General features: G+C 46.1%; 1 protein-coding gene across 6 annotated transcripts in view; it reads right to left on the bottom strand.

The window, feature by feature from the left end:
• WIPF3 (WAS/WASL interacting protein family member 3) overlaps positions 1-20,033 on the bottom strand; it is an 85,344-nt gene that overhangs the window by 6,106 nt on the left and 59,205 nt on the right. For 3 of the 6 annotated variants that reach the window (XM_027539426.1, XM_027539421.1, XM_027539420.1), the window contains 5 exons: positions 18,952-19,083; positions 15,383-16,132; positions 11,513-11,662; positions 10,463-10,564; positions 727-803 (listed from right to left, as the gene is read on the bottom strand). In XM_027539426.1, the coding sequence (XP_027395227.1) occupies positions 727-803; positions 10,463-10,564; positions 11,513-11,662; positions 15,383-16,132; positions 18,952-19,083 (1,211 nt within the window). Of the gene's footprint in view, positions 1-726; positions 804-3,316; positions 3,357-7,967; positions 9,730-10,462; positions 10,565-11,512; positions 11,663-15,382; positions 16,133-18,951; positions 19,084-20,033 lie in introns of those variants that run through there. The other 3 variants (XM_027539423.1, XM_027539422.1, XM_027539424.1) reach the window with 3 other exon arrangements.

The following is a 20,033-nucleotide window of genomic DNA, read 5'->3' as shown; positions in this document are numbered from 1 at the left end:
TGCCACATAGCTGTGAAACTGGAGGCCAGGAGGGGACGAGAATCCCTGTTTTCAAAGAAACAAAGGGCCTTTAAAGATGAGACCCTGTCCTGTGCCGTGAGAAGCGTCATCTCCGCCCAGGTTAGAAAACACACACGCTGTGTTCAGGTTGCCTTGTGCGAGCATGAGGGTGTTTCTTCAAAGACTGTCTTACACGGGCAGCTCTCTGCTTCCCCCTCCCCCCAGCTTTCCCCTAGCCACCAGCACTTGAATTTTGAGGCTAAATTGGTCAAGTTAAATGACAATGTTGATGGTGGAAACCCGGCCCCACCCCGGGGTGGGGGTGGTGGTGGTAAGAAACCAGGTACTCTATAGATGACAGAGAATATTGAGTTATGTTTTATGCATGTTACAGAGTTTTTCTCTTCATGCTTCTCAGACCCGGGTAACGAGGGAAGGATGATGGCAGTGAACAGGGTGATGGTTGCAGAGGGATTCCCAGGGGTCCCACGTGCCAAAGTAGCTTCTAATGATTCCAGAGAAGCCCTCTTTCACTCTTCAGGTTTTGAAATTATGAGTGGTTCACCACTGGGTCCACCCCAGCTGGAAACACAGGTGCCCATGTGGCTTCATCCCCCAGGTAAAACATGAAGCTATTAACATGAAGGGGAAAGCAAACCTCCACAACTGTGTGCTTCTTGAGGAGGTTTCCCGGTTTTACACTCAGGGACCAGAGAGCTCTGTTACCTGAGCGTTTCTGCCTTTGATGTCGTCAGAGCTCTGCCCGCCTGCCTCGGTGTGGAGCCAGGGACCAGGTGTGCGGCCTGAAAGACACAGGAGCCATCTCACCATCTGTTGGCCGCGGGCCGGCTGTGCGCTTCACAAAGTCTGGCTCCGCCAGCACTCAGGGCAAAGGCGCAGGAACCAAGGGTAACTTGAGCCCGTCAACCCGAACCCCTCGGGCTCCTGGCCCTAGACGGTGTGTCTCCACCCACTGCTTCTCTGTCACAGACCGTGGCTACAGAGTCATCATGTCCACTGTGCTGGAAGGAGAAGAAGTTATGAAGGGCTCTCATCTAAATGCAGGTGAGCCTCTCAGCTCTGAACACCCCACCTGCTACAGACTCACTCGTGCGTCCTGATCCCAAATGAGCTGGCGCTGTGCTGCTGCTGCTGCTAAGTCGCTTCAGTGGTGTCCGACTCTGCGTGACCCCATAGACGGCAGCCTACGGCTCACCCGTCCCTGGGATTCTCCAGGCAAGAACACTGGAGTGGGTTGCCATTTCCTTCTCCAATGCATGAAAGTGAAAAGTGAAAGTGAAGTCGCTCAGTCGTGTCCGACTCTTCAAGACCCCATGGACTGCAGCCTACCAGGCTCCTCCGTCCATGGGATGTTCCAGGCAAGCATACTGGAGTGGGGTGCCATCGCCTTCTCTAGGCGGCGTGCTAGCGTTGTTTAAAAAAAGGAGTAAAAAGTATGTGCTGACACAGCTCAGCCCCTGCCTATGAGGATCCAACTCGTTCTCTAAAACATGCTAGGTTTAAATATTACACAAGTTATATGTATATGAACATATATTCTCATAATTAAGAATTTGAAGAATATAGAAAAGGTAATAGGGGAAAAACCCTAAAATGCTTCCTCTCTGCCTGCCCTTTTCTCTAATCCCAATTATTTATCCCAGAGTCACCTCTGCTAAAAGTTTGGTGTTTATCCCTCCAGCTTGGTTTTACTTTTTGGCATGTATACACAGATGTGTATGTATATAGGCAGATATGTGGTTTGGTTGATCTAGCCAAGTTTTAAAATCCACATTCCCAGGAATTCCAGAACTTTTTCTGTGAGCCAGGTAATCCAAATGGTGTCCCTGTCTCTTTCTAAAGTCTCCCTGTGTCCCTGCGTCCCAAATGTCGGCTGCATTTGGTACAAGACTTTTCTGTCTGCTTCCATCACCATCTAGGAATTAAATATCTATGTCCCAAAGCCCTTAAAACAACTCATGTTGCTGTGCAACTGACTAACATGAAAAGCAGAAATATCCATCACAGATTATTTATGATAGTTAAAAAAAACTGATAATCTGCATTCAAAAGCAGTGTTCAGGAAATCTAGGGTTTGTTATCATATGATGGAGCACCAAGCAGCCATCTGAGTGTCTACAAAGACTCAAATAATTTGGGTTGATGTTTGAAATGTAGGAGAAAAAAGCAGGCTAGAAATTGTATAAATAGCAACACACCTCAACTATTTAAAGGGCTTCCCTGAGAGCTCAGTTGGTAAAGAATCCGCCTGCAATTCAGGAGACCCTGGTTTGATTCCTAGGTCGGGAAGATCCCCTGGAGAAGGGACAGGCTACCCACTCCAGTATTCTCAGGCTTCCTTTGTGGCTCAGCTGGTGAAGAATCTGCCTGCAATGTGGGAAGCCTGGGTTCAATCCCTGGGTTGGGAAGATCTCCTGGAGAAGGGAAATGCTACCCACTCCAGAATTCTGACCTGGAGAATTCCATGGACTGTACAGTCCATGGGGTTGCAAAGAGTCAGACACAGCTGAGTGACTTTCACTTTCTTTCAACTATTTAAAAATCCATTAAAAAATGTAAATAATATACTGAATTGATTCCTTTTGTATTTATTGCTCTTTAAAACCTCTTAAAAACACTTTTCATGTTTTCTACAAAATGAACATATAAGTCATCTAAGGGAGAGGGTGGGAAGATTTGGGAGAATGGCATTGAAACATGTATAATATCATGTATGAAACAAGTTGCCAGTCCAGGTTCAATGCACAATACTGGATGCTTGAGGCTAGTGCACTGGGACGACCCAGAGGGATGGTATGGGGAGGGAGGAGGGAGGAGGGTTCAGGATGGGGAACACATGTATACCTGTGGCGGATTCATTTTGATATTTGGCAAAACTAATACAATTTGTAAGTTTAAAAATAAAATAAAATTAAAAAAAAAGTCATCTTAAGAATCTGTTACTGTATGATATAGTTGAACTACCACATAGAAGCATCTCTACAACTTACAAAACACTAATCCAATGGGTCCTGTAATTTTCATTACAATGCTTTAAAAATTAATGAATGCATCTGTTCTAGGATACAGATTTCTGGGGGCAAATGGCACAGGAAGTACTAGATTTTTAGCCAAATTTGCATGGTCAGCTGCTGCAGTTTTGTCCACTCTTTGGGAACCCATGGACCATAGCCCACCAGGCTCTTCTGTCCATGGGAATTTTCCTAGTGAGAATACTGGAGTGGGTTGTCATGCTGGCCTCCAGGGGATCTTCTCAACCCAGGGATTGAACATGTGTCTCCATTGTCTCCTGCATTGCAGGCAGATTCTTTACCGCTGAGCCACCAGGGAAGCCCCTGTGAAAAGTAGAGACACTGATATACTTAATTCCATGCAGCAGTATGGCCCTGAAACTACTGTTCTTAGACTTACTCCAGTCTGCTACAGAAGAGCCTTCCTTTAGACCAAGGTTTCTTAACTTGGCTCTATTGACATTTGGAGCTGGATAATTCTTTGTTTGGGGGGTGTGTTGGCTCTGTTGACATTTGGAGCTGGATAATTCTTTGTTTGGGGAGGGGGGCTGCCTGTAGGGTGTAGGTGATCTCACAGCCTTCTTAGTCTCTACCCACTAGATGCCAACAGCAATTCTCCACACCCCAGAGACCATTTGTGTCAAGAAAAAAAATGTCTCCAGACTGTGCCAAATGTCCTCTGGGAGGCAAAATACCCTCCGCGAGAACAACTGGGCAACGAAACAAGCTTCTCCATAGGTTAACAGTGCCCACTGGTTTTTATAAACATGATGGGAAACAATAGCAGAGCTAAAGGATAACCAATTTCTTCATAAAACAGAAAAGAAAACTCTACATGTTGTAAAAGAAATTTCACTGTTGCTCGAAAAGGGTGGCTGAGAGTTGCCAGGGTTACCTAAGATTCTTTTAATTCAGCTATCCCCTTGGGGGGTGGCGTCTCAAATATTTCCTTTTGCGATGCCACTAGGATCTCTTAGAATTCAACAAACAGAGCCCTTCTGCTGGAAATAGTCCTTCACATGGGCTGTTTTCCTATAGGAGAGTATTTCAGATTCACTAAAATACTGGTTTTCAAACTTTTGGTACCACAATGTGCAGTAAGAAAGACTTTTTCCATTTCTACCCAACCACATGTATCTATTGCACACAGAACAGCCTGAGTGACCATTGTTGCCGCCTCCTGGGAACCAGATGGGCTCTCTTTCTCTGGTTATTAACACGGCTGTGTGTCCGGAGCTGGATGCTACAGAGCAGCCGACTATGAAAGACTTCTCTGAACAGTGGGGCTTAAACAAGCAAGTCTACTCCTGGGTGGAAGGAGCAGCAGCCTGAGGGCCACGCTGGCTTCCAACTTTACTTTTTGTCATTTGTAAATCAGGCCAGCCTTATACCTTTCCCCAGACACAGAGATATTTTCATGTGTTAAAAAAAATTTGTTCTGTAGCCAACCAACAAGAGGCTAAATACTGCAGGGCTTGGAAAGTATCCAGAAAGGATTTACAAACTTGGCTGGCCATCAAAGCTGGGTCTCTTGGAGGGTCTCCCAGAACGTCTCCCAGTCTTGGAGTGCAATTCCAGGGGCTGGGGGAGGAGAAAACAGACTCCTTGGAGAGGCAGATCTAACTGTCAGCTCTGGGCAACTCGATCTCTCTGAGGTAGGGTCCAAATGGCATCAGGTGGAAAGTAGCAGTTATGGCGCAGAGAATCACATTGTGTATTTGAAACAAATGGGATGCTGCATGTTCTGGCCTCACATGCAGAGAAGGAATACTGATTGGACCATGACACGAGAGGCAGATGGCATGCAATCAAGAGCACAACTCTTTGTGACTGGAAACGTTTCACTGGCAACGCTAACCAACTCTTTGCAACTCCATGGACTGTAGCCCGCCAGGCTCCTCTGTCCATGGGATTCTCCGGGCAATAATACTACAGTGGGATCTCCAGGGGATCTTCCTGACTGAATGTGGGTCTCCTGTACTGCAGGCAGATTTTTTACTGGCTGAGCTGCTGGGGAAGCCTATCTGTATGACACAGATGTTAAATGGAATGGTAGTTTCTGTTTCCCTTCCTATCCCAAAGCAGCTCAACAAATATGAAGCGAGATGCAAACCAGAAGAGGATGCTCTTACTAGATGATTCCAGTGCAGCCTGTGGTGATGATACATGGGCTGGGCCAGAGTTAGGGTGCCCTCAGCTGTGTTCCCCAGGGGCCTGTATGTTCTGTGACCTGTATGTTGTATGATTACTTGCAGGAGGGTTAGCCAAAATAATTGGGCTTCCCTGGGAGTAGTTGTTTTTCTATCTTTTATAAACAAGAAAAAGATGCTGTTAAAAATATATTTATCCAGAAAGATGTTGATTTGAACTCTAAAAAGCAACCTGGAGTCATCATTTTCCCTTTTGAATACAGAGCCACTGAGTCTGTAGCTTCCTTTCTAACGGCAGGTGCAGCCTTTCCTCTCAAGTGAGCTGAGGGCACATGGTCGGGGGGTCTCCCTAGGCCTCTGCATGGAGACCCCTCACCTGAGAAGGCATCTAACCCACCCTTGGTTTGGTTCTAAGCTGTTCCGGTCTGTCAGGCAGCCGGCCCACGTCAAGAAGAAGCCTCAGGCTCTCCTGGCTGATGTGGAACAAAGAGCCCCGCCTCAAGCCCTGGTTCTGCCACCAGCTGTGGCCATGAGCAGGCCACCCTACTTCCGCATGGCTCCTTCTCCCCGCCTGGAAGGAACTGGGCTGGGAAACCTCACAAGGCTTCCCTTGCTCTGATGCTGGAAGCCTCTCACAGCCTCTAACTAAAGGACATGACGCGTTTCACTGGACATGATAATTCTCATATCTGCCAGAGCTAAGCCTTAGAAACTGCATATCTAGCCTCTCCTCTCCTCGCTGGCTGTCATTGCCACAGTTGATGTTGGTCTGAGGGACCCACCACCCCATCTGGGGAACTTACAGAGTCACCCTATACACTATAGGGCCTCACTTCCCTCCTTGGGCACTCAGACCAGGGGTGGGCTTAATCATCGACCCTCACCCCATAATTTGGGATTTTAAAATTAGTTTAAATGATTTTTAAAAGTAATGTATATTTATTTTAGAATACTTGGACAAAATAGTGAGCCATGAGGAAAATAAAAATCACCCAACATTCCGTGACTAAGGGATAACCAGTCCTAACACTGTAGTGGATGTATTTCTAGCTTCTTCTCTCTTTTCTTTCTTTGTTCCACTTCTCTCTCTCCACATAAATTCATGAAACAATTTCTTTTTAAAATTAATTTAGGTTTTCTTAAAAGTTTTTTTTTTTTTTGAGGTGGACCATTGTTTAAAGCCTTCATTGAATTTGTGACAGTACTGCTTCTGTTGTTTACATTCTTTTTTTTTTTGGTGTGAGGCCTGTGGGATCTCAGCTCACTGACCAGGGATCAAACCTGCACTCCCTGCACTGGAAGGCGAATTCTGAACCACTGAACCACCAGGGAAGCCCCTAGGTTTTACTTAATGTAATTTTAGTATACTGGGTTGTTTTGTTTCTCTTCTCAAGGTTGCATTGACATTTTCCCATGTCACTAAATATTCAACAGCACTACTATAATAGATGCAGAACATCCCACCCAGTGGCTCTGCCCTATTTTACCTCATTGCTGGAAATTCGTGTTTTTTTCAAATTTCTTCTGTAAATGGTTTAGCAATATATTAAAATATATGTATGTTTTAAAATACATGTATGTATGTTTTAAAATATATGTATGTTTTAAAATATATGTATGTATGTTGAATTATTGATTAATTCAACAATTATTTCTTGAGTGTGAGTGCCTGTCCCTAATGGCTCAGTGGTAAAGAACTCCCCTGCCAATGCAAGAGATGTGGGTTCGATCCCTGGGTCAGGAAGATCCCCTGGAGAAGGAAATGGCAACCCACTCCAGTATTATTGCCTAGAAAATCCCATGGACAAAGAAGCCTGGTGGGCTCAGACAAGACTTAGCGACTAAACAAAAACAAGTGCCTGGCCCCATGCTGGGAGCTGACAATAGAGCAGTGAATAAAAATTGATATTATCCTAGCCCTCCAGAGCCTTACACTGTACTTGGGAGATAGACAGGAGACAGGTAAATATATAACATGTCAGGAGATGATGTGTGCTTTAAAGAAATGATGAGGCAGCATAAAGAGAATGACAGGAAGGGCTGCTATTTTATCTGGAGTGATCATCAGGGAAGACCACACGAAGGGATGTGGTCACCAGTAATAGTCAGGCGTGGCTAAGATAAGCACACTAGGCCGGAGGTCCTTACTACCTAACTGCCCTCCGTAAAAGCTGAAATACTTTGGCACAGGCATGTCTTCTGATTCTCTTAGTACTGGGACATCTAATTCTTTGATGTTATGGTGGGAACCACATCGAGCTGTTACTTACTTCAGTGTCTGGTGGAGAAGTTTCTCAGCTAATGGATATAATGGTAGCCAATTTTGCTATAAGTATAAAGTAAATGTATTTTAGAAAATGAGTTGGGCCACAATGAGATACAGCTTCATACCCATAAAGATGGCTACAAACAAAACAAAATACCCAGACCAGAAAATAACAAGTGTGGGTGCTGATGTGGAGAAACTGGAAACTTTGTGTACGCTAATAGGAATGTAAAAGGGAACACAGTATGATAGTTCCTCAAAAAATTAAAAATAGAATCACTATGTCATCCAATTCCACTCCTGAGTATATACACCAAAGAACTGAAAGCAAGGTTTCAAAGAATTATTGGTACATTTGTGTACACAGCAGCATTGTTCACAACAGCCAAAAGATGAAAGTAACCCAAGTGTCTATTGATGGACAAACAGATAAACAAAATGTGATAAATACATACAATGCAATATTATTCAGTCTGAAAAAGGAAGGAAATTGTGACATGTTACAGCATGGATGAACCTTGAGGACATTATGCTAAATGAAATAAGCTACTCTCAAAAAGTCAAATATAGCATGATTCTACTTATATGAGGTACCAAAAGTAGTCAGACTCAGAACCAGAGAACCAGAAAGTACAATGGTTGCCAAGGGCCTAGGGGAGGGGAGAATGGGGAATTGTTTAATGGGTATAGAGTTGCAGTTTTGCAAGATGAAAAGAGCTCTGGAAACTGGTTGTACAACAGTGTAAATGCATTTCACACTACTGGACTGTATACACAAAAATGGTTAGGATGGTAGATTTCATGTTATCTATTTTTTAAACCACAATTAAATATAAAGAAAAAAGGAGTTGGGATGAAAACAATCAGCCATTTTCCCAGTGAACTGACCATGATGAGGACAGTCTGGCTGGGAACACCAGAGTGAAATTTTATATTTCAGTGTCTGTCTGTCCTCTCTTCCTTCACCAGCACGTGACTCTCTCAAGGACAGATCAAGGGGATCGTTTATCTAAATCTCTCCAGTGCTAAGGGACTTAATAAGTATCTGTCCATACGATCATGACTTCACCCTTACTATCGCCATTAAAGTTAATGAATATTTGTGAGCTATGCATTTTCCCAAAGATTCCTAGTGATAGGGTTTTGCACTTTCTTTTTATTGTGGTAAATACATATAAAATTTCCCATTAACAACATTTAATACATTCCCATGGTTGTGTAGTCATCACCTCTACCTTGTTGCAGAACATTTTCATCAGCCCCAAAGGAAACCCATACCCATTAGCGGTTGCTCCCCATTCTCCATACCCTCCTGCCCTTGGCAACTGCTAAATCCACTTTCTGTGTCTTTGGATTTGTCTATTTTAGGTATTTCATATCAGTGGAATCCCACAATACATGGCCTTTATGTCTGCTTCTTTCACTTAGCATAATGTTATCAGGGTCCATGCATGTTGTAGCATGTATCCCTGCTTCATTCCTTACTGTCCAATAATATTTCCCTGCATGGCTCCACCACATTTGGTTTATCTATTTACCATTTGATGGGCATTCGGGTACTTTTCACCTTTTGGCTATTGTGAATAGTTATGAATACCTGTCAGATATCTTGTTTGAACACCTGCTTTCAATTCATTGGAGTAGAATTGCTAGGTCATATGGTAATTCTGTTTAGTGAATTGAGGAACCTAATGCATTTAAAAAAACTGGACAAAGTCATCTACTAAAGAAAGGAACAGCTCATACTTGCAGAGTGGAGCAGGGAAGACAGCACTGAAAGCACGAAGCCTTAGGGGTTTGTGTGCTGTGCGTCAGAAGGACAGAGAGAAAGCACGCAAGCAGGCAGAGACAGCTCCAGAAATGTCACAAAAGAGCATGGAATTAGCCTCATCTGATGGAACCAAAGTCATCTCCCAGACCTTGAAGACCTCTAATCTTGGGTTACAGGTCAATGGCAGAAATACAAGAGGAAAACTGTAAGAAGAAATGTAATCAGATAAGCATGAACTGTACCAGGCTCACACTCACATAATCAACAAGGTTCTCTCCGCAGCACCCAGGAATGGCAGGGACAGGCTCATTTAATTGTGCTAGGAGGCTCCTGCAGTATCTCATGCCCACCAATGCCATTTCAATCCCAAAGCACATCTTCTTTTTGAAATGGCAAATGCCCTTTCTGGTCTGTAAGATGTCCATTCGTGAGTAGGTTGAATTATTACTAATTATTACTTCTTGATCACCAGGAGATTGTTCTGGTGTGGGCACTCGTTTGAACATTTCTCTGAAAGGAGAGGATCACAGCACAGACTGCCACCTGTGTACCCTGGTGAGCTGTGTCAGGGTAAAGCTTTTCTTCTATTCTCAGGGATAAGACTAGTTACCATGGGCTCCAAATGTAGCCAACTTAGTTACTAGAGTCTGAAGGTTGAAGAACTACACAGCACTTACTAAAACTCTTCTTTGTAGTGATTTAGGGCAGAGATTAGCAAAATACAGCCAGCAGACCAAATGCAGCCAGTGCCTGCCTTCCCAAATAAAGTTTTACTGGCAGACAGCAATGCCCATTTCTTTATGTGTTTTCTATGGCTGCTTTCATGTCAAAACAGCAGAGCTGAATTGTTGTGATAGAGACCAGATGGCCAGCAGAACCTCAGACATGTCCTCTCTGGCCCTTTAAAGAAAATATTTGCTAATCCCTGGCTTAGGATAAGGCTCTGATGACCTGCAAAGCTAGTTGCCACTCTTGACCTTACCCCTCAGCCTCAGACCTGAGTACTCCCTGCTCAACCTGGTCCAGGTCACCTCTACCTTGCAGCCCCACAGGCACGTCCACTTGCCCTGACTGATAACCAACCAGCTCCTTTCCTCCTCCTTCTTCTTGGTGCCACATCATCCACCCAGGCCCAGGTAAATACTCAGAGTTCCTTTGTATAGCCTGTGGCCCGTCAGTGCACCCAAGCACCTAATTCTGGAGGGTCAGGGAAAACCAGGAGTCTTAGCGAGGTGGTACTTACTTCTGGGGATCTTGCTGGGGTAAATCTTCTGGCATGGTTTATACTCATCCGGAGGAGGAAAATCTTCCATGGAATGGAACGTGAATTTAGATTCAAAGTCATCTGCACACAAGGGAAATCACAAAATCACTCTCATTACTATGATGATCTGAGTTTTAATAATTTTCAGAAGCAAACAGTTTTGCCTGCTCAGTGCAAGGTTTTAATGGCAGGGCTATTCCCTTCTAAGACATCCATTCACCTCTTAACTTTTACTATTAATACTTATCTGGGACAAGGGGGAATCAGGACAAGTGAAGTCACAGACTCTTCCCATCATCCACCCAACTTCCTTCAACCAATGTCTTAAGGAAGCTTCCATAGGGAGCAGAAGTGCCACAGGCCTATCCAGGGCCCACGTGGGAAATCTGGCAGCAACAAAGGCCCTTCCAAGTTCCTGTGGCCTGCCGTCCTTCCTGTGCTCCTGAGGAGAACTCTAGGTGGGGTGGAGATGGGTGGAAAGAACAGGAGTCCTCAGCCTGGCTGGTGGGAAGGAGCCCAGCCTGTGTCCAGTTGGGGATCAGGGCTTCCCAAAGCAAACGAGTTCTGCCATGAGCCCCTGATGGCAAGAGGAGAAGGGTCTTGTGCCTCTTTTATGAGTTGAGTCCCTGCTTTGTGATCTAGGTTTTGGGTATGACAGTGGTTCAGCCCACCAAGGGTTCCAAAGATTTTTGGTCACACCTGACCAAAGATAACTTTCCTTCCTAGTTCCACAGATTTGCCTTAATTGATCCTGTGCTGGTGGGCCTTCCATCCATGTCTGATTTCATGTCTTATGTCTGATTTCTCCATGGAGACAGGTGTGCGTGTGTGCACGTGCATGCGTGCGCGCGCGCACACACACACACACACACACACACACACACACACAGAACTTAAACATTGGTTTTCTTCTCTCTCTGTAGTCTCAATCAGAAGGTTAGGGAGTAGATTCTGGAACCCCTCCCCAAGAAAGCCTCAAAAGAAACCCTATTTAACACAACCTGTAGGTTGTTCCTTCACCCCACTCACCAATGATGTTCAGGCTTCCATTCCGCAGCTGACCTCCGGGCTGCTGGGTTGGGGTCCAGGCTAGGGCCTGCTGGCTCCTGCTGGAAAGCTCAGTGGTGGGTGACCTCGCAGGGGGTGCTGGGGGTGGGTTGAGTTTTCCCCCACCGGTCCCTGGCAGAGAAGATGACGGTGTATTCAGATACAGGACTTTCAGATGGAAGATGCTAGGATGGTAGATGCTATAATCTTCTGGGAGAGGTGAGGTATTGAGATCTTTGGGTGTAAGATGATATAATGATGAAAAGGCAGCCTCTCGAGCCAACCTTCTTGGGATTGTGTCCCAGTCCTCCTGCTAGAGTAATAACACCACCTCTCTGTGCCTCAGTTTCCTTATCCATAAAATGGGAATAATAATATATATATACACATTCTTGGGCTTTCCTGGTGGCTCAGATGGTAAAGAATCCAACTGCAATGCAGGAGACCCAGGTTCGATTCCTGAGTTGGGAAGATCTGCTGGAGAAAGGATAGGCTACCCACTCCAGTATTCTTGGGCTTCCTTGATGGCTCAGCTGATAAAGAATCCACCTGCAACGTGGGAGACCTGGTTCGATTCCCGGGTTGGGAAGATCCCCTGGAGAAGGGAAAGGCTACCCACTCCAGTATTCTGGCCTGGAGAATTCCATGGACTGTATTAAGTGAGTTGATTTAATTAAAGTGGCATGTAGTTGGGGCTCAATGAATATTAGCTGCAATTATAGTATCAACCCTTGTCATCAGATGGTACAGCCCAAAGAAGTAAAGATACTGCACAATCCTATGCAAGGGAAGGACTCACTACAGGTGAGACTTGGGGTGGGGCTGGATGAGCAGGCTGTCGGGGGCTTGCTCCTGCCCCTGCGTTTCTGCTCACACTCATTCTCCTGCACCTTAGTCCCTGGTTTCTCCTTCCAGTAACTTTAAAACCTACCTAGCCCCCAGGGCCCAACTCAAATCCCACCTACTTCATGAATTCTTCCCTGATGATCTCCTTTGCCAAGACTTCTTCGCATGACTCATTTGGCAGTTAATAACCTGCTGCCTTGGCACATCAACTTGGGTACTCGACTCTTCACTTTGCTATTGAAGTGATGACAACTGCACCATTAGTATCTGTGCCAACATGTTCACAAGTACAATCTCCTGCTCTTCCCTGTGGTTGGTCTGAGCAGCAATTACCCTCATGTTGTCCGTGGAAAGCCAAGTTTCATGTCCAAAGACACAGTGGAAGAGGCCAGACAAGCACCCATCCCGGCATCCGGTTTGCAGCGCTGAAGCTGGCCTCCCCAGGGCCATCAGCGCTCCTCAGTCCTCAGCTCCTCCCTCTGCCTTTCCCTTTCTCAGTCTCCCTCTTCTCCCTTGCTGGTCTTCCCTTCCTCTGTACCAGGATCCACTAGGATTTACTTGTTCCCACAAAGGGAATAAAGAGGATAAGGGGCTGTGGACCCCTCTTCTGGGTGAGAAGCTGCCTCTCCACTTGGTCAGAGAGAAGGAAGTGAGGCTGCTGAGCCCCTAGCTACCCCTCTCCCCAGGCAAAGCACCCCAGGCATACTTCCTCACTTGGTATGTATGACAATCCTTTGTAAAAGGTGTTATTGTTATTATTTCCATTTGTCAAATTAAAAAAAGCAAGGTTTAAGGACATTAAAAACAGAAGAGGGTGGGAAGGCAGGATTCGAACTCAGATCTCTCTGAATCTAAAGCACTGATTTTTTTCACCCTATCTTAAACATTTAGGAATCATGAGCCTCAGAAGGGGCTCACTAGTACTAATGCTGGACATTATAATTAGTCAGTTGAGAAGAGAATGATTAAAATCTTATCTCTTGTGATCAAAAGCCTTAAAAATATCCTTGCTTTTTGTACCAGGAACTCCCTTTCAGAAACTTATCCTTTAAAATAAAAATCTAAAATGTAGACTACAATTGTTATAAATGTATTTCCTGCAATATTATTTGTAATAACAAAAAATGGAATCAACTTAAATATCTTAACACTAGAAATATGGTACATATCAATTATCATATTAATATGCTTATAGATACATTTTTACAATTTCATAAATATCAAATTACATCAAAATTGCTTTTAATATTATATTAAATAAAAACAGAATAGAAAATAGTGTATACAAAATCATATTAACCATGTAAATATGTAGGTATGTTAAGAAAAAAAAGAAACACATCCAAATACGATAGTTTTTACTTCTGGGTGATGTTATTATGGGTGATGTCATTTTTTTCTATTTGCTCTACAATGAGCTTGTATTATTTTTAATTCAAGGATATATATTTAAGAAACTTTCTGCTTCAAAAGATTTTCTGCAGATTCAAAGATACAGAGAATTATCTTTGTAAATAAAAGATAAAAATTATCTTTGTAGTAAACTGGTGATTACTAGCAGGGAGGGGTCGGGGCAGGGCAAGATAGGGGAAGGGGATTAAGAGGTACCCACTACAAGGTATAAAATAAATAAGACACAAGGATGTAATGTACAGCTCAGGGCACATAGCCAAAATCTTATAGTAACTTTAAATGAAGTATCCTCTATAAAAATATAGACTCACTATGTTGTATACCTGAAACTAATATAACATTGTAAATCAATTATACTTCAATTAATAAAAAAAAGTCTCAAAAAATTTTTTTTCTGAAAAATCAAGGAATATGAGCCTGTGTGTGTAATTGTGGATATATGTTGGGCTATGTGTGTGGATGTGGGTTTTGATGAGTGTGTGCATATATTTATTAGTGTATGTGTGTGTCTGTGTGTGTATGTGTGTGGGGTGCTTCCCCTATGGCTCAGTGGTAAAGAATCTGCCTGCAACGCAGGAACTGCAGGAGAAGTGAGTTCGATCCCTGGGGCAGGAAGATCCTCTGGAGGAGGGCATGGCAACCCACTTCACTATTCATGCCTGGAGAATCCCCATGGACAGAGGAGCCTGGCGGGCTATAGGGTCACAAAGACTCAGCATGCATGTGTGTATGTGTGTGTGTACATGTGTGTGTGTATACATGGGTATGTGTGTACATGGGTGTGTGTGAATGTGTAGTGTGCTTTCCATTTAGAAGGACACCAAAGGTGACTGAAGCCTCATCACTTCATGGAAATCATAGTCATGAAGCATGTATATTCAATCCAGATCATCTATGCTGGAAACATGAAGGGATTATTTTTAAAGTTTGGCTGAAAATATGGACCCTCAGTTTTCCTGAGTCAGTTGGAGAACCTGCCAAAAATATGGCAGAATGCTAAACTAATCTACTCAGGATCGATGAAAATCCTGGCTGGAAGCCAGACTATAATAACTCAGACAAAAATTACACAGGAGAGCTGGTTCTGGAAACAATTGCGCTTATAGCTGTCTCAACCTGGGGAATGGTGATAGTAAAAACAAATAGACTTTTCTAGATCTCACTGTTCTGACAACTGCATGAGGGGAGAATTATTGCTATGCCCATTTCACAGATGAAAAGAAAGCACAAAGAGGCTGAGGAATCGCCCTGGGTCACACAGCTAGTCATGGCATGGTGATTAAGGCCAGAATCCCTAGCTTGTGGTCTGCACCATCTTGGACAAGTCTTCCAGGCTCCCTTACCCTGGTTTCCTGTCTCTAACCTGAATACCTCAGCATAAAGTCATATAAAACAAGTTTTTCTTGTGCTCCACAGGGCACTGAACCGGTCTGATCTAAAATAAAATTCAGAGTTAAGATGTCCTGAGGTTTTCCCAAGTGGGCCACAGGTGCAGGCCTCTGGGGGTGTCCATAGCACCTCCAGAGCTGCTGCCAACGGTCAGAAAAATGATCCTCTGACATGACCACCCTGGACCAGAACAGCAGTGCTTACCGGGGCCTCGGCCCGGCCTCTTCTTCTGCAGGAATGGCTGAGATCCTGGAGGGGCGGGCGGCGCTGGCAAGGCCTGCCCGCTGGGCTTGGGTGGCTGGGCCTGGAAGCTGGGGGACTTGGGGGGCAGCGGGGGTGGGACTTCACTGCTGCTGTTAGCACTTGGCAAAGGGGGTGCAGGCAAAGAGGATCTGGGGGTGCAGGAGGCGTAAAGGGGGAGTGGAGGTGGCGGGGGCGGCGGGGCGGGAGGTTCCCGCACGTCTTGGGCCGGGCTGGCAGCCTCCGCATTGAGCCCCGGGTGCCCACAGGGAGGGAGCAGAGGGAGCGGGGGCGGGACGGGCGGTAGGTGCAAGGGGGCCAGCTGAGGCTTCGCTGCCTTGTCACTGGGACCCAAGGCCGGGGGCGGCGGGAGTGGCGGGGGTGGCGGGGGAGGAGGAGGCGGTGGGCAGAGCAGAGGCGGTGGAACCACCGGCGGGCTCCCTTTAGACGGTGGGCCAGGTGGGGACACCAGCGGAGCTTTGACGGGGGACGACAGGGGCAGGGGTGGCGGTAGGGGCGGGGGCGGTGGGGGCGGGGTTGGAGGCGGTGGGGCGGGCACGCTGGGGCGAGGGGGTACCGCCCTGGCCGCGCCATGCCCCTCAGAGGCGTTGCCTAGCCTGGGAGACGCAGGGGGATTGAATGGGCCGCTGATAGTCTTGGTGGGAAGCCGTGGAGAAGGCGCCCGGGAGCCAGGGCCCTGGCTGGTCTTGCCACCTGAAAGTGAGAGAATTCTGGGTTAGCTCAGCGCGGGGTGTGCGCCCTAGCGAGGGGCTCTGTCCAGCACGACCTCAGTGAACCTCATGGTGGTCATTCTCTTCCCGCACGGCCACTGGAGGCTGCAGGTGGAGCAGCTGGCACGCAAGGGGGCCAGCCCAAGGCCCTTACCTGAAGAAACACACTGGCCGCCGGTGAGACAAGCCCAGCTGGAGCTGCCAGATGTGGCTGTGGCACCAGCTTCCTGTTGCACCCCACCTCCACCCTCTGACCAGGATTAGGGCTGCCCTGACCTCCTTCACCCTTCCTCCTCTCAAGGCCACCCTCACCCTACCCTGTTATTCTCCAGGCCAGTCAGCCGCATCTGTGGGTGTACCAACCAGAAGCTCCTGATGAGGGAGGTTTTCCTCACTCCAGCATTTTGTCAACATGGACTTTGTTTCTGATTTGAAAGGAGATTCAAGATTCCCTGAATATACTAGGTGATTGGAAAGTCAGTGGGAATACTCCCTGCCTTGGGGATCCAGGTCCAATGACCTTGAACCTCCCAGTTCCATACCCTCTGGAAACTCAAAGATCCCTTTCCCAAGGGCTTTTGCCCATTTCTAAGCAGCTTGCTGTCTCCTGATCTCCTGGCTTTCTTACCCTGTAGATCCTTCACCACATCAGCCCCAACTTGAAATCCAATGCCTCTTTAAATCCAATGCCAACAGCAACAGCTTGCTCATAGTAGGCATTTGTGTTCGGTGGATGTCATGGAAGACTCGGGTGGAGGGTGCTCCCTGGTTGGGGCCTCCTCACTCTTTGCACACCCTTTCACCCTACTTGCCACTTCTTACCCTTTTTTCCCTCTGTCACTTCAAAGAGAAAAAAGTCCCTCTCCTTGTTTACTGCACAAAAGTTCTGCAGTCACTTAAATATGTCCTTGGAGTATCACTCTCCACTCAGGAGGCATATTAAGACATTTCTTCCAAATAAATGCACTTTCCCTAAAAGGAATTTTTGGGAATACATTTTTCCTATTCCAGCACCTGTATATTCTATAATCTCTATGAAAATATTTGGAAACCACTAGAAAACGTTTGCTTCTCACACCTTCAGCTTCCTCGTGCTGCAGAATAGGAAACACAGGTTTCATATCAAATTATAATGCCAGCAGCTGTTGGTGGTTCTGAGCTTTTCAGTCCCTGAGTCTCCAGTGTGTTTACCGAACCGGGTGCTAAAAGTATTTGGTGCCAAAAGTCAGGCCGATCACGGAAGGGCATGGAAGAGGTGACTCTGGGGCTGAAACTAAGTGAGCAGGACCACAGTAACTTCTGGCTTTCCAAACGGATGACCCTACTCTGGCTATGATGCGACAGCCACATGGACACATGACTCATGACATGAGTCTCAACTGCGGAACGCTCTTCTGGAGGCAGGGTGGAGCTGTCATTATTCCTCTGTTGAAATTTTCTTTTAGATGGCTGTGGAGGAGATAATATCTTTGCACATATGCATCCACCCTGACGGACTTGGTTCCACCAGGGTGCTAAGGCAAGCATTGCCAGAATGGCTCACTGTCCATGAGCAGCAGCAGGAGGTCCCCACCTGGCCTTTTCAGGGTCAGGATCTACCACCTGCTATTCCAGCATGAGACATTTTCTATGAGGTCTAGGGTAGGCGTCACCTTCAGAGATTGCTGCCTCCAAGTGCTCCAGCCTGTTTTCAGTAGTCCACAGGGATGAAGATGGAGGACCCAGGCAGCTCTCCAGACAAGGCAAGGCCTCCCTCTCTACCCACCATCCAGATGACTTTAAAGAGGTAACAAGTTTGAGCAGCAGAATCAATCCCTGAATAACTAATCTTTAAGTTTTTAAGTGTCTGAGAGCACCGTGTATCTGAGATTCCAAAACCCTTAAAGTGGGTCAGTTAAAGTACAGGAGCCTCTACTTACTAAATGGCCAACCTAATGAGAGATGGGCAAACCCGTTTGTATCACCATGTGAGCAGCAGAAGCAAGGACAGCACAAATCCTTGCCCAGCTTATGTGCATGCCCATTCTGGGATGAAGCAGAGAGCTGAGCAGTGTGAGTTCAAGGGGAGACCCACAGGAGTCAGAATCAGCTCTGGCAAGGAAACCAGGCAGCAGACAGGGCTCCGAGAATAAGCACCAAGCAAAGGGTTTCCTTCATCACATGAACGCAAGCCCTAGAAATCCAACTAGAAACACAGGAGCAGACCATGAAGTGGTAGGGAAAGGCCAGTTCGAGAGCATCAAGGGGGCTTTGTTGACATGAAAGGAATCAGCTTTTGAGCCTGGGTGTTTATCAAAAGATGAAATATGTCTTCCTCCTTCCATTTGTGTATGTTTCCAGGAGACCTCATATTGCATGGAAGTCTCATTACACATTCTATACAAGCCAGTGATGTTTAGGGTTTGTTACATAGCAACACCTAACAGACATGATGCTAGAGACCCATCACAACTCACCACTGCCAGTGAGTCCACAGTGACGTCATGAAGACCTTCTATTGTGATTTACATCCGTACTTCGCAGTGTGGGCCACGATCACACCATTGCTAAACACTCCACACTATGGCACCTCCTTCTTCAGTGATTACAATAGGATGATTTAAACAGGATGAGGATTTCAAAGACCCCTTAGAAACAATTCTGTGTTTTGAAAACTTCTAGTACTTACGCTTCCAAAGAGGTGATCTCCTACCACGTGACTATTCACTCTAAACATGTCACTTATGGGCAGATGAGGACTGCCCTGTTGGTTCCGCAAGGCAAGATAAGAGTCAAAGATAGCCAATTTGAACTCTTCCTTACCTGCTGCATCCCTCTGGCCTGCTGGTCGTAAAACTGGAAAACCACCAGCAAACAGATCTCCCAGGGCTGGAGGTGTGCTCCCCCCTCGAGAATTTGCAGGACCTCCTCCTTCTTTGTTGGTTCCTTTAGAACCTGTAGGGAGAAGAGGAAAGTAGTTGTGGACCTGTGAGCAGAGCTGAGCGGCCAGCTCTCACCCTGGCCATGGTCTAACACTGCCCGTGGCAGCCTTCCCTTCTCCGCCCACCAGTGTTACCCTTTTCCTACTCAACATCTTTCTCAAGAACCCCTGCCTTGTGCCCCGGCCTGTCTGCCACCCTCTCCAGGCTACCAAAAACCCTTCAGTAGTAACCATTCTGAAAAAGGATCAAAACAAAGGCATCTCTATACTGCCATTTAGTAGATGTGTGTGTGTGCGCACTCAGTCTGTGGACTCTTTGTAATCCCATGAACTGTAGCCCGCCAGGCTCCTCTGCCACAGGATTTTTTCAGGCAAGAATATTGGAGTGGGTTGCCATTTGCTCTTCCAGGGGATCTTCCCAAGCCAGGGACTGAACCTGCATCTCCTGCATCGGCAGGCAGATTCTTTACCACTGAGCCACCTGGGAAAACCATTTAGTAGATGTCACCTTTTAAATTAGAAAACCCAAACACTGTAGGTAAAGAGCTGACCCCAATTTCATTTGACTGTTGTAGGAGGACTAGACGAAGAAAACCCATAGATTTAATTTAGGCAATAATTTCAACTTCTGGTCCACAGAGCCTGGTCCAGGATTTGCAAGCAGGAAGTAAAGGTCTGCAGTGATTTCTTCTTTGGCATTTTCATTCTCTGTCTCCCCAGTTCCCACTCCCTGGGCCTAGTGCTCTTCCCTGCACTTTTTTTTTTTCCCCTATGGGAAAGAAAGCTCATGAGCTCCTGAGAGATGTCACTAATTCCAGACTTCCAGATGTGTGTGAGAAGACATTGAGCTTACAAGAATTTCTGGCAGACAATGTCCACAGCCTGAAGCTAATATGCACAGAGAAATCAGGGCACAGTGCCTACTGGTGGAGGAATGTGGCCAGATTACCCCTAGTATTAACAT

The sequence above is a fragment of the Bos indicus x Bos taurus genome, chromosome 4, assembly GCF_003369695.1.
Source record: "Bos indicus x Bos taurus breed Angus x Brahman F1 hybrid chromosome 4, Bos_hybrid_MaternalHap_v2.0, whole genome shotgun sequence".
Classification (NCBI taxonomy): domain Eukaryota; kingdom Metazoa; phylum Chordata; class Mammalia; order Artiodactyla; family Bovidae; genus Bos; species Bos indicus x Bos taurus.
Note: the sequence above shows the minus strand (reverse complement) of the source record. Positions and strands in the feature narration are given on the sequence as shown.